Genomic DNA, 17,605 nt, shown 5'->3' with positions numbered 1-17,605 from the left:
AAGATTATATAGGGTAATACAGAGGATTTAAAGGATTCCATTCAATCTCTATCCCTTGGATTGGAGAGTGCTCTTTAGAAAAGGAGAGGAGATCTTCCTCGAGTGCTACACCTCACGCAAAGCCAACCAAGTTAATTAGAGGGCCATTAAAAAGAGAGCCTTTTTTTGGCTTACCCAAAGTCAGAAAAGATCTTGTGCATGTTGTAAATGATGGCATTTGATTTTCATATTCCAATAGCATAGGATCAAAACTTAAGATGAATTCATCTTCCCTCGCACACAAGAGTTCATCTCAGAAGATGACTTGAAGTGATGTTACCTTCTTTACAAGTCCACCAGAACTTCTTATGAACTATTCTACTCCAACTTTAGTGACGTGACCTTTATCATCGACTATACTACATCAAAAATCTCCTTCAAAACCTTGCCAGAGCCAACTTGAAACATAAACCCTTTTGAATTCTTCTGATGTCTTCTCTTCTTTAGGAATACCAAGCGATATCTCTTCAGGTTCAACTGGTATGCATGTCAGAAAGGCCTCGACCTTTACACTTCCCATTAAGTGTACTTAATCTTCTGGGTGTTCATGATGGTCCCGTAGCATTGATTATTTAGAGGAAGCTTCAGAACTTCTTCCTATAAGGGTGGAGGAATCAAATGAGGATGATTCTTGTGTCTCTTCAGTTGAAATCTAATAGGCCCTTTTTCCAAAATAGCTTAATTGACTGTATCTCCTATACATATCTCTTAACAGTGATGCACATATGTAATCCTTAGCAAAATATCTTTTATTTCCATTAATTTCCTCCCCACAAGTATTCACAGGGTGAGACAGTACTTGACTAACATTCTCTTTCAAATGTTAACCATCTATTAATTTAGGCTTAGCCTAGAACCGTCCTCTAAGTCTATACACAATAGAGTCACCAGTCTTCTTCCTAGAAGACATTTAAAATGTTTCCAAATACAAGCTCATGCACTGGTTTAGCAACCAGAACCACTAGCTCTTATATTTTTCTAGTTTCATTTCCCTAGCAGAGTCGCCAACAATTTGTTGGTTAACAGATCTATCACCTCTCTATATTCTCATGCCCAAAAAGGTGACAAATGTAACCATTGTTGAACCAATCTAAACAAACTATCTATTGACTGATTCTCTCCTTACCTTATAAGGTGGCAGCTACCTTCATATAATATTCAATTAATAAAGAATTAACTACAATACTTTTAATCCGAAAGAAAGTAAGGAAAGAGCTTTTAACCGGAAATCTTTGCAAAGACACACACAAATACAAGAGACTATTTTTAGATTTTCCAAATTTTGAATCAACTAGATTACCACAAAATATCATTCACAGATAATATTCTTGTAGCAACAGAAAATTTAAACCATTCACCATCTCAAATATAAATTCATCCATTGATAACCATTCAAAAGAACAAAAGGCATCCACACACCATAATTAAAATATTACATATATCTTAAACCACCAACAGTTTTTCTATATTCCAAATAGTAAAACAAAAGTATGCTTAAAGAATTTTATGCTCTTAATAGTAAAACAAAGTTTTCCCAAAAGATGTCCCTAAATCTACTAGTCAACCTATTTACTATTTATAGTTTCTTTAAAGAAAACGGTCTTGAAACTGACTATTCTCAAAATAGAAAAAGATCCATTAAACAACAAAATCTAAATCACATCGCAAAACCACAAGTCTATAAAGTCACCGGACTTAGGCTCCAGCATCGGGTGTCAGGTGTTTTTCTACAACCCATTTGTCAATCGCGTTCTCTATTACATCTTCTTCAATCAGTATCAGAAGGATATCTGTAAACTCTTCCTCATGAAATACAGTAGCTTGGAAAAAGTCAGTCAAGTTTATGAGGATATCCTACTAGAATTCCTCAACATCCGGCTACACCAAAGGTCCCTTTTAGCTTTAAGCACCATTTTGTTAACCTAAATTATCTAGGTTTCTTGTTGTGGCGAGCTCGTCTTGCAAGCATTGTTCATGGTTTTCAGGTTGTTCTGCAATCTTTCTTAATATAATGACGACCTTCCTATATTTACTGAATTCAGTATGTGTTGTCCATGCAAAAGACCATCACTATCACAGTATATACTCCTCCTCTTTCTCTAGCCAATAAAAATCTGGGTTATGAAATGGCAACACATTGTCATGAGGGAAAACCATTTTGATGTAGGCCAATCACGACATTCTCATTTTTTAGCCATCTTCAAGGGTGGTATATTAATATTTTTGACAAAAATGACATCAAATGTTGTAATGCATGCTGCCACCCTTTTCGTGTCCTTAATTGTTCAATTGTCATTAATGACAGTACTTTGTAAATCTTCCCTTGATTTATTCCTGGAAGATATGTATGACATAGTGTTGATGGGGTCGAGAAAAAAAAGATGAGAGGCAATTCTTCTTATCAACTTGACATGCTCATTTAATCCCAACAACGTTGAAGCCTAATCCATCTTTATCATCACTTTTGTTGCCGCTTCAACAAAATTACAAAATGATTTTGAAGTCATATCATCAAGAGTATGGTTGCCTCGAAATGAGAGATGTCCTCAAAGATTTTGATGAAGCCTAACCCAAAAGGTGTCGAGAATCGGGAGGTCGGACAAATCAACAACCCTCGAACTTGTTCTAAAAATAGTCACAAACCTGACATTATCATGGCATCAAACTCCCGTGGACCTTCGTCAAGCATATCGGGTGGTCAGGAAGTTTTCAAAATATAGAACCCCTTGACAGAGATTAAGAAACACATAAAAGTCGCGACAAATGCAAGGAAGAAAATCAATGAAGAGTTTACAACTTACTTCAAAAACTTATAGGTAACAATAGTAAAACCATCCCATATTATAATATTAATATGGTTTCAATATTTTTCCCCAAAAACACTCGAAGACAATCTTTCTGAGAAAACATAGAGCATACAATCTTTCCCTAAAAATGAAATACATAGGAAGAAAATTCCTCCAACCTAGAAAATATAAGTAATGGCAAGAATTCAATGAAGTACAACCCCAAAATTCAAGTAAGCCGAACAATCTCCAAAATCCAAATCCTCAGCCAAAACCAAAACTTATAGAAGAAATCAAGAAGGTAATGTGACAAAAAGCACAGGTTGCCGTATAAATAGAAATTCATTAAAAAACTATAGCCAAACATCAACCACTCAAAATATTCCCAAAAATAATATAATATACCTACCATACCATATATGATATTTTATTTCCCCAAGGGAATATAACGAATAGTAATAAAGGGGTAGTAAGTAATAAATTATTTCTATTTACCCATGTAACAAGCGACATTAGTAATTAATTTAAAACCAAATGGAATACTAATAGACCAAGCCCAATAAAATAAACCAAGGGCTATTAATAAATTAAATGTCACAAATAAAGTATAAATCATAATTAAATAAATACTCCAATAATTAAATAATCAAAGGTATATAAATAAATACCCACAAATAATCAAGTAAATAATAATTAACTAATTACTCCTTGATAAACCATAATGATATTAAATCATTATTGTAACTATAAAAAAATGATAAATAATAATAATCATGTTATAACACTTAAATATTTATATCAACTATTTACTTAATTTATTATTATAAATTATATATTAATCCATTAATTTAATTTAACATTATTAAACTATATAAATCAATTTAATCAGTTAATTAATAAGTAAACCAATCAATAATCGCAACACTACACAAGGCAATCCAACATAAGATAACCCAAGGAATCACTTGACGATAAACAACAACTCGCACAAAAACACTAAACTAACAAGGGTGATCAACTTAAAGCTAGAGTATAGAATGGGATTCCATGTCCACTCCGATCAACTTGCCATTGGGATAAGAAACTTTTAGACCTGTGAAACCAGGTGGAGTCAATGTCCGGTACCTACAAACCTGTCATCACCGACGCGTATACAACAACATATACAATAATATAGCACAAAATAAACAGACAAGTGAAAGAAAATTGCAACGTCGTATCATGCTCATGAAAGAGTGGTATGACATCATCCCTTATAACAAATGCAATAGAAGACACTCATAATCAACAAGCATTATCATACCCATCATCAACATAACATAGGGTTATTACATAATATAATTTCATCAAATTAACATAACACATAGAAATAAACATAAATATCAATCATCAAAGATTAATCCATCATGACAATAGTCTAGAAATGTCATCATTCACATGTAATCATGAGGTCAAGAACAATATAATATGTCTAATATCCATAAAGAAGCATCTAGATCATAGATAAATCCAAAAAAATCTAATCAAACCATCACAAAATAGTCTAATCTATGCCAATATAATCTAACGATGCAGAAAAAGGAAAGATGAATCAGGGAGGGGCACTACACTCTTGGTTAGATTTTTTATTTTCTCTGACCTTTTTAACATTTCCTTCAATTTCATAATTTGGTAGTTTCTAATCTTAGACTTTTTGGCTTTTTCATGTTATCATAATTTTCCTTCTTCACTCACTCCATCACTCAGAAGATATTTTGCATTTCACTCTATTTTAAACTTTCCCTCACCCTGATGCTATCTATTTCATTTATTTCTGTAAACACTTAATTTTGTATTCTTTGATATTTAATAATTAAAATATTGCCATTATTAGTCTCTTTTACATTCTACACTATTTTGAACTTTCCCTTACCTTAGTGCTATTTCATTCATTTCTTCGAATGTTTTCTTTTGTATTCTTTGTTCTTTAATATTTCAAATATTTTCTTTCTTAGTCTATGTTTTTCCTTGGATCCCCACCTTTAGGGATGTATTTGCTTGGGCCCCACCATTTGAATGAAGGTCTTCACGTATAAATATTTAAGTCATTAATGACCTCGATTTAAATGTTTGCATAGCAAGAAAATTTCTAAATGCCTACCAACACTGCGGGCACCATTCTACAGTTTCAACCATTATAGAATGTTGGTAGCTTCACCAATTTTGGATTTTTGTCAAGCCTATCAAACAAATCCTAATTCTAATTGTCATTTTCAAGAAGAAATATTGATCTATTAGATTTAAATATAAACTTCATTAGGTTTTAGAAATTGGTTGATGGAAATGTATTGGTTTCTTGTACTTTGAAAGATAAAAACTATTTGAGTATTTAAAGAAACTTCTAAAAAACGTTGCATCCATACTTCAATTTTATATTAATTTAGTGAAAATTTAATGTTTTAGTATATTAGGTATTTTAGAAATTTTTTTTGAATTGTTTCATAGTCAAATTTTTATATTCATTTATAATAGAGATGTGTTAAAATGAAATATTTAAGTTCTATTTTGTATTACACGTGCAAATATATTTTATGTTTTGTGGGTATTTTATATTTCTATTATTGTGTAATCTATTGTCAAAATATTTTGGTGGGTATTTGAAATCTTTGTGTTTTCTATGATTTCTCTCAATAAGATTTATGACAAAGTTAGGTATAGAAAACTTCATCTTTGTATCAAGAAACATTATTTTTCTTCATAATTGTAACTTATAATGATAATAAAAAAGAGAAATCAATGATGTAGATGTTAAAAAAAACTATTCAAATCCAACATTTATATTTAAATGTAAAAAATATCTTAATTTTAAAAATATATGTTTATATAAAACTATTAAAAAATAAAAAAGTATTACATTTTTCAAAGTACTAATAATTCTAAAATAAAATGCAATGCCTCTTAATATGAATTTATAGGCTTCATTTTATATTTGTAAACTCTTAGGTTTAGTTTTCCCGGGTGTGAGAAATATTTGCAAATTTCACTACGCACTTAGCTCTTTGTTTAGCTCAAGGCTTCATAGCACTATCGTCCATACAATTGACATTTTTCTTGACTAGTTAAAGGAGGAAGTTCCAAAATTACCATGAATATGAAAGCTAAATTTTAATAAAATCTTAATTAAAAGAGAGCAATTTTGAGTCACCTATCAGTAACTTTAACATGGAAAGTGCAAGGACAATGCAGCTGATACTACAATCAGCAAAGCAGCATTTCTTCAACAGTTTCTTTTTCAAACGGTTTCTTCTATAAAGGAAAATCTGTTGAATCTCCTGCATCTAAAAGGTCTAATCTAATAATACTTACAACTCACTGAGCGAAATGTTGCCCAGTGAGTTATTCTCCTACATCTACTGCTATAGATGATATGATAAGCTCCTCTGATCTGTGTGCATCCTTAAATTACGTGTCTGGCATGGAAAGAACTATACACCCAACTGGCGTTGCTGCTGCCTTGTAAAACCAGAATATCGCTGAGAAGCATCAAAAGGAAGAAAATTATTTGTTTGCTCCACATCATGCTGTGCATTGTCATAAAGTTTAGGAAATAACTGGGGTGAACATTCTGAGGCATGGATGAAGTCGGAATAACCAGGGACATGTTGAATTGCGCTACTGTATAGCAAGCAAGCAGACATGTCATAAGTTGGTGAGAAAGAAGAGTCTGTTAATGTCGAGCTTGCGGGTGTATTCTCCAGACTGCCATCAACGAAAACGTCCTTATGATTTGAGTTGAGAGAGGCATTAGTATAATTATTATGGAGGTTGATAGATGCTGTCTCTGGGAAGTTTAATTTGGCCCTTGCTCCCCTGAATTCTAAGGCGGCCTCGTCGTAAGCTTTGGCTGCATCTTCCGCAGTGGAGAAAGTGCCGAGCCAAACCTTAATTGCCTTCCTTGGGTCTCGGATCTCTGCGACCCATTTACCCCACGCTCTCTGCCTTACTCCTCTGTAACGCCTCTTTTTCTCTTGTTGCTGGAAATTGGAATTTACTTCGCTCACATGGCTCTGATAATCTTCTACGTTGTATTCTGAGAAAGCCTCTGCTTCTGCAAACCAAGAGTAATTCAAAAACTTTGAATGATAATTTAAATAGATATACTTTTCATATGTGAACTAGATGTATAATTATAGCATTATTAATCTATATATAAATATATGAAAATAGTGTAACATTGAAATTGTATATTCATAGTATTTCTTATTCTAATTAATGTTCATTTGGAGGAAATGTAGATACTTACAAATGGTGTAATCTTGTGTAAAATTAGGCTCATTCCTATATCATTTTATTTATCTAAATATACTTATTTCTATACTTATTTATCCACTCGACCTAACTATTCTTCATCTAAAGACACACTCATTATTTTAGAGGTTGCTTTATGATCTCATTTCTTTTGAAATGTCAAAATTCTAATTTGGTTAACCCTCTTTATTTTCTCACCTTGAACTAAGTAAACATGTGTTTGGTGCAATTGGATGCTATATAGTGTATGCTAGCATTCAAGGGTATTTATGTACATTAAAGTAATTAGTGGTAAGATCTTTCAATTTTGTGCACTTAAAAAATAACAAATCTGCATTGAAAGCCCTTCCTAATTATCTTCAATTTTTAATTAAGCCAATAGGATTTTAGTGTGGGCTTTTTAGCCCGGAAAATTGTCAGTCACCCAAAAACCGATCGCCGTAAATCCTATCTACGTCACTGGAAATCCCATCCAACTTGCATGCTTGGTTTTATGTGTTTAATATCGTCAGAAATCTTGTTCAACTTGCATCCTTCGTTTTATCTGTCTATGTGCTTCTGTCAGCGGAATAAGCAGCTTGATCCAGAGAAGGTTTTCTAGCAAGAGAATTACATTGCTACGTTTGGTGCGGCGTGGTTGCTTTCTTGGCAGAACAAATCTGATTGTTCTCGCTCCATTAAGAACCGCCATTACAAAAAGCTGCCAATGCAATAGATAAATACAAAAGATGAGGCCAAGAACAACAAAAATGTGATCTTCAGACAAAGTTACAAGGTCAAAAAACCTCATATGCAAGCATTTTCTGGATTATTCTTCTGATTGTGAATGCCTATGTATTGCAAGTGAACATGGGCACTGCTCGCGATTGTTGTAGAATTTTGAACCTGACCTATCCTCTCTGAACCAACCGATTAGCAAACAATAACAGCAAAAAGAAAAAATTGCAAAAAGAAATCACAATTAAGAATAAAAAACAAAGTGCCTTGTTTTTTTGGAATTGCACACACCAATATCTTTATTGAATCTTAATTAAAAATTACATAGAGGCTGTATATATAAAGAATTTGCAGCCTAGAAGAATTAATAATAACTGCAGTTCTAAATATATTCCTAGCATTGCATGGAAAGCTACTAAGGCTCTCAAACTAAAAAAAGCAAACTACTCCCTAAATTAAGAATAGAATAAGTGCATGCACAACATGCTTTATTTACTAAAAACAAACTCATGCAAAAAACAAAAGTAAAAATAGTCCTAAGGATTAATGCATGTTGGAGTACATGCTTTATTTGCATGAATAAACAAAAAACTACTAACTAAACTAGTCTAGCTGCATGCTAGAGCAGCATCAGTTATCAACATACTCCCCCTTGATGCTGAGAGGGCTGGCATTCTTATCTCGTAGTGCTATAAACTGAGCTTTCACAACCGCTTTGGTGAATATATCTGCTAGTTGATCCTGGGTGTTGATGTGCTTCAATTCGACATCCTTCTTCTGCACCAAATCTCGTATGAAGTGATATTTCAAATCAAAATGCTTTGTTCTGTTGTGATGAACCGGATTCTTGGCTAAATTGATGGCACTCACATTGTCACAATAAATTATTGTAGGCTGAATTTGTTTTTCTCCAATTTCTTCCAAAACTTTTCTGAGCCAAAGAACTTGTGTACCTACTGAGGTAATTGCGACATACTCCACTTCTGTAGATGAGAGAGAAACAATACTTTGCTTTTTCGAGCTCTAGGTAATAAAACCAGAACCAAAAGAAAAACAATTTCCAGATGTAGATTTATGGTCATCCATACTACCTCCCCAATCTGAATCACTAAAGCCTACTAGATTGAACTTTTCTGAAGAGTAGTAATGAATACCAAAAATTAAATTCCCTTTCACATACCTCAAAATCCTCTTGGCTGCCTTCATATGTATTCCAGATGGATTTGTCATATACCTTGAAACAAGTGAAACTAAATAGGCAATATCAGGCCTCGTGTGGATTAGAAACATCCAGCTCCCCACAATACTTATGTAAGCTGTCTCATCAACTAAATTAGCACCATCATCTCGACATAACAAAATTCCATGAGCACTTGGAGTGGAGGCAGGGTTACAATCAGTCATATTAAATTTCTTCAGCATATCTTGTACATACTTTGTTTGAAAAATGAAAATCTCATCCTTACTTTGATAAACCTCCATTCCTAGAAAATATTTCATCAGACCAAGATCTTTCATCTCAAATTCTTTCATCATAGCAGCTTTAAATTCATCTTTCATCTTAGAACTACTACCTATATACAAAAGATCATCAACATACAAACTTATGATGAGGATATCAGTACCTTCTTGTTTGTAGTATAGGGTAGGATCACTCTTACTTCTCTGGAAGCCATTCTCCTGAAAGTATCCATCGATCCTGGCATACCACTCTCTTGGTGCTTGCTTGAGGCCATACAAAGCCATCTTCAACTTGTAGACATAATTATCTTTTCCTTCCACTTCAAAACCTTGTGGCTGCTCCACATATACTTCCTCTTCTAAGTACCCATTCAAGAAGGCACTTTTCATGTCCATATGATGTATGCTCCACTTCTTCTGAACTGCTAATGAAATCAGCATTCTTATGGTCTCTTGTCTTGCTATTGGTGCAAATGTCTCTTCATAATCAATTCCATACTTTTGTGTGAAGCCTTTAGCAACTAATCTTGCCTTGTGTCTTTCAACAGTCCCATCACTTTTAAACTTGGTCTTGTAGACCCATTTGGTGCCAATCCTTTTTGTGTCATGTGGAAGTTCTGTTAACTCCCAAGTCTCATTCTTGTGAATGGAATCCATCTCTTCTTCCATGGCTTTCAGCCAAACCTCATTAGTACATGCATCTTCAAAACATGATGGTTCAAAATCAGCCTTGGCTAATAAAGCAAAATTCACAGTCTTACCTATTGGGTTTTCTTCATGTACTTGATTTCCACTCCTCTGGTAGATATCACTCAATTTTCGTACCTTCCTTGTAGAGCTTGGAGAAGAAGTTGGACTTGAACTTGGTACTAAAGAAATTGATGAAGGGCTGCTTGGTGGAGTTAAACCACTAGATATTGAAATATTAGTTGACTGCTCATGATCAATATCAGCAATTATATCATCATTCAAAATAGATTTTGGCTTCTCAACATGGACTTTTTGATGACCATAAACTCCCCCTTCATCAAAAATCACATCTCTTGAGACAATAAGCTTGTTAGTGAGGGGATTATATAATCTATAAGCCTTGCTTTTCTCACTATACCCAATAAAAATACATGACTCACTCTTTGCATCTAACTTCTATCTATTCTGATTAGGTACATGCACATAAGCCAAACAACCAAAAACTTTGAAATGATTAACATTAGGCCTTTTACCATACCAAGCTTCATAAGGAGTCATCTTTTCTAGTGTACTAGTGGGGCTATGGTTGAGGATGTACACCGATGTAGCAACTCCATCTTCCCAATAAGAATTTCTCAATCCCTTGGTTTGTAACATGCACCTTGTCATTTCAACCATAGTACGATTCTTCCTTTCAGCTACTCCATTCTGTTGAGGTGTGTATGTAGTAGTAAGTTGACTCTTGATGCCATTAAAATCACAATAACTTTGGAAAGCCTTTGAGCAAAACTCTCCTCCATGATCAGTCCTTAAACATTTGATCTTGCACCCTTTCTCATTTTCCACAAGGGCTTTAAACTTCTTGAATGTATCCAAGGCTTCATCTTTGGCCCTCAAAAAATATACCCAACAATTTCGTGAGTAATCATCAATAAAAGTGATGAAATATGATGACTTGCCCAAACTCTTAGTTTGCATAGGACCACATATATCTGAACGAACAAGCTAAAGTGGGTGATGAGCCCTCCATGCATTGCCCTTTGGAAACTTTTCTTGCATGCTTTCCTTTAGCACAACCTTCACAAACCTCCTTGTGTTCCTCAAACTTGGGCAAACCAAAAACTAATGCATGTGAGGTTAGAAACTTCAAACTATGAAAATTTAAATGCCCATACCTGAGATGCCATAACCAACTTGAATCCTCATAAGCCATATTTGTAAAATTGTTGTTATGTTCACCAAACCTCAAGGGGAAAATCCTATTTCTTGTCATAGGAACAAAAGTGATCACCCTATTATCCTTATTCTTATCATAGATAGTACATGTCTTATTCTCAAAGACTACTTTATAATTTTTCTCACATAGCTGCCCAACACTTAACAAATTGTGCTTCAATTGTGGAGTATAATAAATATCATGAATACTCTTTATACCTTCTTTTGTTTGGACCTCCATAGCTCCTTTGGCAGCAACCTCCAATGATTTATCATCACCAAGCTGGATCTTGGATTTGAAACTTCCATCCTTTGTTGAGAATAACTTCTCATTCCCTGTCATATGGTTAGAGCATCTAGAATCTAGGTACCAAACATCTTTACTAGTATTTTCACCCTTTGGATAAGACAAAAATAAGTGATCAGGAGGATTCTCACTACTTTCTTGAGCATAGTTAGCACTTTTACCTTCTTTCAATCTGCATTCTCTTTCAAAGTGGCCATACCTATTACAATGGTAACATTGAACATTTCTCTTATCAAATTTGCCTCTACCTCTTCCTCTAAAACCACCACTTTCTCTTGAGCCACCTCTTCCTCTACTTCTTGAAGAATTCTGTCTTTTCCCTTTACCTTGACTTTGATTGATTTTGGCACTACTATTGCTTGCATCTTCATTTTTTGTGATTAGCAATTTAGAGGAAAAAACATTCTCTACACTTTCAAAAGAATCTTTCAATCTTTCTTCATGAGACATCAAGGATCCAACCAGTTGATCAAACTGTAGTTTTGTCAAATCCTTGCTTTCTTCTATGATTATTGCTACATGATTCCATCTGGGTGTCAAAGATCTCAACACCTTTTTTTTCAAATCTTCACTGCTTACAATTTCACCAAGTGTAGCCATTTTATTGACCACATCTTTGACTCTGACACAATAATCTCTTATACTTTCGACTTCTTGCATCTTCAAATTCTTGAACTCTCGCTTCAATGTCTGAAGCTTGACCACTTTAACTTGATCACTACCCTGGTAAGCTTCTTGTAGAGTCTTCCAAGCATCTTTGGTAGTTGTTGCTCTTGATATTCTTGGAAATAAGCTCTTATCAAGAGCTATCTGAATGTGAAACAAAGCTTGAGCTTTCTTTTTCCTTGCTTCCTTTCTTGTTGTTCTTTCATTAGCTGTAAGGGAATTCCAATCAGTTGGCTCTTCATAACCCGATTCAATAATCTCCCACAAATCTTTTCCAATCAAAAAGGTCAGCATCTTAATGCACCAATAATCATAATCATTCCCATCAAATTTTGAAATGGGCATATGGTTAGAATTCGACATGATTAACTTTGGCGAAATTCCAACAATAAAAATTTAACCCAAAACAATTTTACCTACTCTGACACCACTTGTAGAATTTTGAACCTGACCTATCCTCTCTGGACCAACTGATTAGCAAACAATAACAGCAAATAGAAGAAATTGCAAAAAGAAATCACAATTAAGAATAAAAAACAAAGTGCCTTATTTTTTTGGAATTGCACACACCAATATCTTTATTGAAGCTTAATTAAAAATTACATAGAGGTTGTATATATAAAGAATTTGCAGCCTAGAATAATTAATAATAACTGCAATTCTAAATATATTCCTAGCATTGCATGGAAAACTACTAAGGCTCTCAAACTAAAAAAGCAAACTACTCCCTAAATTAAGAATACAATAAGTGCATGCACAACATGCTTTATTTACTAAAAACAAACTCATGCAAAAAACAAAACTAAAAATAGTCCTAAGGATTAATGCATGTTGGAGTACATGCTTTATTTGCATGAATAAACAAAAACCTATTAACTAAACTAATCTAGTTGCATGTTAGAGCAGCATCAATTATCAACAATTGTGAGGTATGTTTATTCCAAAACTTGGCATGTAGATTTGTGGTTTGTTGGATTTCTTTGACTTTTATTTCTGTTATTCTTTGTATTGTCTAAACTGTTACAAACCATCTTCCTCATAATCTTTATTAAGCAACCATTTTGGTAATTTAAAATTTACGATTCATAGTTCCTGCATGCCGTTAGAGCCTCTGATTGTTTAAAAAGATTTTAATGCAATTTTTGGATTGCAAATTTCCCCTTTTGAGGTTGCATATTAGTTCTTCACAAACAAAATGTTACCCATTAAATGGTGAAAAGCGTGAGTTTGGCTTAACATGCTTCCTTTTTTTAAAAATATTTTTCCATTCCAGTGCAAGCAAAGTTTGAACTCTTTCCAATGTTTTTCTTGTAGATTTACAGGAGCCAGAAATCCTGTGCTAATTACCAAGAAAATGTTAATAGGGAAAAAAGGAATAATCAGTTTTATGAATTGTACATTATGCTTACACTTTGAAGCATGGATTTAGACTTGGGTTCTCTGGAATTAATTACACACTAAATTATTTCCAATGTTTTTCTTGTAGATTTATAGGAGTTAGAAATCATGTGCTCTTCTACTCGTTTTCGCTATGCGCCCATCTCTTTAGGTGTCAGGTGCTATGAGCTTCTGGACATGTCGTACCAGTAAGTGGGTTCTCTTGAATTTCTCATTTGGATTTTGTTTTTGAATATGATGATTGGTTGACAAGTTACTTGATTTCAAATGGGTCTTCCACAATTTTCCTATTCTTGATTTGATGTATCTTTCCCTTAACATATTTTGGTGTATATCCCTTCAGCTGTGTGCATTCCCACTAGACTTTTTTGGGTAAATTAGCTAAAAGGTCCAACCCAAAATCCCAAAATCGATTAGCATGTGTGGCCCTTCTTGATTTCTTTAGGCTCCATTGAGACCTTCCTTTGACGCATTGAATATCCAGTTCTAGGACTACCTAAAGTAGAGATAGAGGCAAAGGATATAGAGGTGAAATGAGGAATATGGGAGCTCTACCTATAGATGAATGTTTGTTCTAAGGTTCAGTGAGACACTCAAAGCCCATAGAAGTCTTTTCAATTTCAAATATGTTTAAATTCGTATGTATTAAATGTTTAATAGAGCACATTCCGAGAGGCATTGTTGGTCCTGTTTGGGATGAATTACAAATGATTTATGAAGAACACCAATAAACAATTTGAAAGTTGTTTCAGTGCCCAAAATATTAATTATAGATATATTTTTCTTTCTTTGCTATATCAAGTCTGTTTCATATTCCCTCATAAATGCTTGCTAAAATAATAGATCTTGAATCTAAATTGACCAATTCACTGTGACATAGTTTTATATGGGAGTTATCTCCAAACCACAAAGAGAGTACCAACTAATTAAGGATGGAACTCTAGACCTTGTTTCTAAGGCTTAGTATTGGTAGAAGGTAAGAAAATTTTGATAGAGGAATGCAAGTTTGTTATTGGAAAAACCTTTAAAAAGTCCGATAAATAAATTAATAACTATGTAGATTAAAAAAATAACAAACTAATTCAAGCAGAAAATATAATCAGTGACCTATTATAAATTCACTCTTAACATATATTAATAAACAATTCCTATAAACATGTACAAAAAATTAGACAACATTGTCTTTTGTTTTGCATACTCATTTATAATTAAGACAACATTAAAAACTACGATAGCTTTTGTAGTAGTTATGGCTATGAAATGATGATCTGGAGTAACATTGTTCTTCATATCTATTATAAGTAAGATTTATAGGTGTATTGTGTTGTATATTGTTAGAGTAATCGGGTCTTTACTTGATTAATTTGTTTAATTATTTAAGTTCCTTTATCTCTTTTACACTTAAGCTAACTTTAGGTGCATAATAATTAATTATTATGTGTAAGCCTACGGTTTTCCCCTTTATGGTTTCTTGATCTATTAGAGGTTGAATTCTCTTCTTTTGTATTGTTACATTATCACATTACACATTTTGTGAATATTGAGCTCTCATCTTTTGAGCATATTTTCTGCGTATTTGTTTTTTCTGTTGTTGCTTCCCTGCATCTCCTTGTAATAGGTTTATTTTAGCTTGCAAAGATCTTTTAGGCTTGTATGGTATTGTATTTATCAACTCTCACATGGTATCAGAGCTTCAGATCTGTAGCTATCTATTCTTGTTTTCATATTTTTGCCTTGGAAGCAGATCTAGGGTTTTTCATAAGGTTTTTTATGCTCCTAGGGCTAGGCCTTTTTTTTTTTTGAGAACTTTGGACCTAAATGGACCTCACCATCATGCTCAAAAGGCTCAAAAACCCCTATGGTCATATATAACTTGACCTATTTTGACTCTTGAGCCTCTTGGGGTATTTGTTTCTCTAGTACCAGGTCGTATGACCTTGACACGCAGTTCGAGAAGAAAATTTTAAAAAAATGTCTTTTTACGGCATGTAGGCCGAATGTTTTTTTTTGACAAAAAAACAATTCAAAAAATAAAAAAAATAAAAAATGACCAAAGTTATTTTTTTAAATCAAAAAATCAAATCTCATGGGGGTTTCCCCATGGGGCCCCCTGGCTACTGCCAGACTACCACAGGGCTGCCGCAGGACTATCAGAATAGGCCCCCTCTGGCCCCCGCTGGTCCCCACCCACGCCCTTCTTGTTGGTCTCCTTCGCAGCCCCCGTCAGTGCCCTCCTCGTTGACCGGCACCGTTGGGCCCTGTCGGCCACCACAACACCAACATTGACCTCCCTACCGCCGCCTGCGCTACGCCCATGCCTGTTAATGCAGCTCTACCCACGACTTGCCTATGCTCCACCACCAACGCCCTCCCTACCCCAACCGGTGCTCTCCTCGCTATCGCTACCTTTGCATTCCCGGTCGCCCCCTACGCTTGCTGACCATCACCCATGCCCATCGGAAACCACCGCCCCACCACCACTATGCCAACCCCCACCACCACAACGCCACCCATGGGCCACATCCACCCGCCTGCCACCAGACAACCACCCTTTTTGCCTCTTTTAAGGGGCGTTGGTTTTTTTTTCGTAACTTGGGCAAACAGAGTCATTTTTTCAAAAACGAATAGGTGTCGGAAAGTTGGTTTTGAGTCGGACCTCGTGTTGTTGGAATTTTTTTTTGCCTATTTTGTTGTTTGACTATACTTTTTTCTATTCAAAGTGGGGTCTCTTTTTTGCACTTCCAGGGCCGTAAAATGAGCATCCGAACTTCATTTTTTGAGAACTTTATATTGTTGGAAATATTGTTCTATGTACTTTCTAGCCATATGAGTTTTCGTTCCAGATTCTGCTCCAGGATTATTTTATTCAGTTTTTAACTTTTTAGCACTCTAGTAAATATCTTGGTTGTTTCAGGTCTTGGGAACTCTTCTCTGAGTAGGATGTCTCATTTTTGGCTGTTCTTTCTATTTCCATTATTCTCATCATTGTAGCTTCTTTTATGTAAACACACTGAGATAAAGTGCCATCATGCATTGTTTAGTTAGGATCTTGCACATCTTGTGCCTTATTGTACATTCACTAATTATAAAGTGCAATGGGGGGGTTGATGTTTGCCTTTAATTTTCCATCTACCTTTGTCCAGTGAGTGTTCCTTCCATGACATTCACCTCATGACGTGTGTCAAGTGAATGTTCCTTCCACGATACTATGTGATGCTCTGCAAAAGAGGGTTAGAAAATTTGTTCGAACACAACACACACACAAAAGAAAAAACGTTAGTGTTAGCAACAAAAGATTATTCTAAACAGGCATATCAAAAGAGATACTAAAAGCATGAGAGAATATTTAACTATAAAAGTAAATATGATGAGGCATCTCCAAATGCCTCCTAACATGCTCTTAGCTCCTTCTCCTTTGTTCCTCTCCTCTCGAAGTTCCAAACTAGTGTAGCTCTCAACAACTTTTTGCACTATGGATGCTTATGGAGGTTTGAGATTGAAGTATTTGCTCTAAATGTGAATAAAAAGCTAATACTAGATGCGATGATGCTAAAATGATTTATTTTAAACCAAAATGACAAGATATTAGTGATTTATGTTAAATGCTCTCTAAAATTCTCTATAACTTAGATGCATACAAGTTTTCAAGATAATGGTTAAGAATGCTAAATGCTTGAGGATTTGAAAATGAGGAATGTGAGCTCTATTTATAGGTAAAATGGAGCAATGGATGGTTGAGATTGAGTAATCTCAACGAGGGTCAAGATTGAATGGCTTGAGATCCATGTGATGAATTTCAACCCAATCCCAGGATGACAAGTGTCAATATGAGATAGGTTGAGAGGAGAGGGAATAAGCATTAAATGCTTGACATTACCTGAGAGTTAACTTGGGAGTTAAGGTCAAGGTTAGGTTGAATGAATAAATTATTTATTCAAAGAATAAAGCTTTTATCCAATGAATAAACTTTTGTGCAAAGGCAAAAGGGATAACCATGGTCAAAGCAATAAATGCTTGAGGAGACACATGAGTGCAAGTT

At 34.5% G+C, this 17,605-nt stretch overlaps 1 protein-coding gene across 1 annotated transcript; it reads right to left on the bottom strand.

The window, feature by feature from the left end:
• Positions 1-6,289: 6,289 nt before the first annotated feature.
• On the bottom strand, positions 6,290-7,803 carry LOC131026825 (ethylene-responsive transcription factor ERF043-like). The gene is made up of 2 exons (XM_059211668.1): positions 7,734-7,803; positions 6,290-6,912 (listed from the first exon to the last, which is right to left on the bottom strand). Exons 1-2 carry the CDS (start codon positions 7,801-7,803, stop codon positions 6,290-6,292), a joined length of 693 nt encoding a protein of 230 aa, XP_059067651.1.
• Between the last annotated feature and the right edge of the window lie 9,802 nt (positions 7,804-17,605).

Source organism: Cryptomeria japonica, chromosome 9 (assembly GCF_030272615.1).
Source record: "Cryptomeria japonica chromosome 9, Sugi_1.0, whole genome shotgun sequence".
Lineage (NCBI taxonomy): Eukaryota > Viridiplantae > Streptophyta > Pinopsida > Cupressales > Cupressaceae > Cryptomeria > Cryptomeria japonica.
Note: the sequence above shows the minus strand (reverse complement) of the source record. Positions and strands in the feature narration are given on the sequence as shown.

Excerpts from the sequence above, each read along its gene's own strand:
- LOC131026825 (XM_059211668.1), bottom strand. The coding sequence starts at position 7,803 with ATGGCGGTTCTTAATGGAGCGAGAACAATCAGATTTGTTCTGCCAAGA. Across the intron at positions 6,913-7,733 it reads GCAACCACGCCGCACCAAAC|AAGCAGAGGCTTTCTCAGAA; the intron begins GTAGCAATGTAA and ends CTTGGTTTGCAG.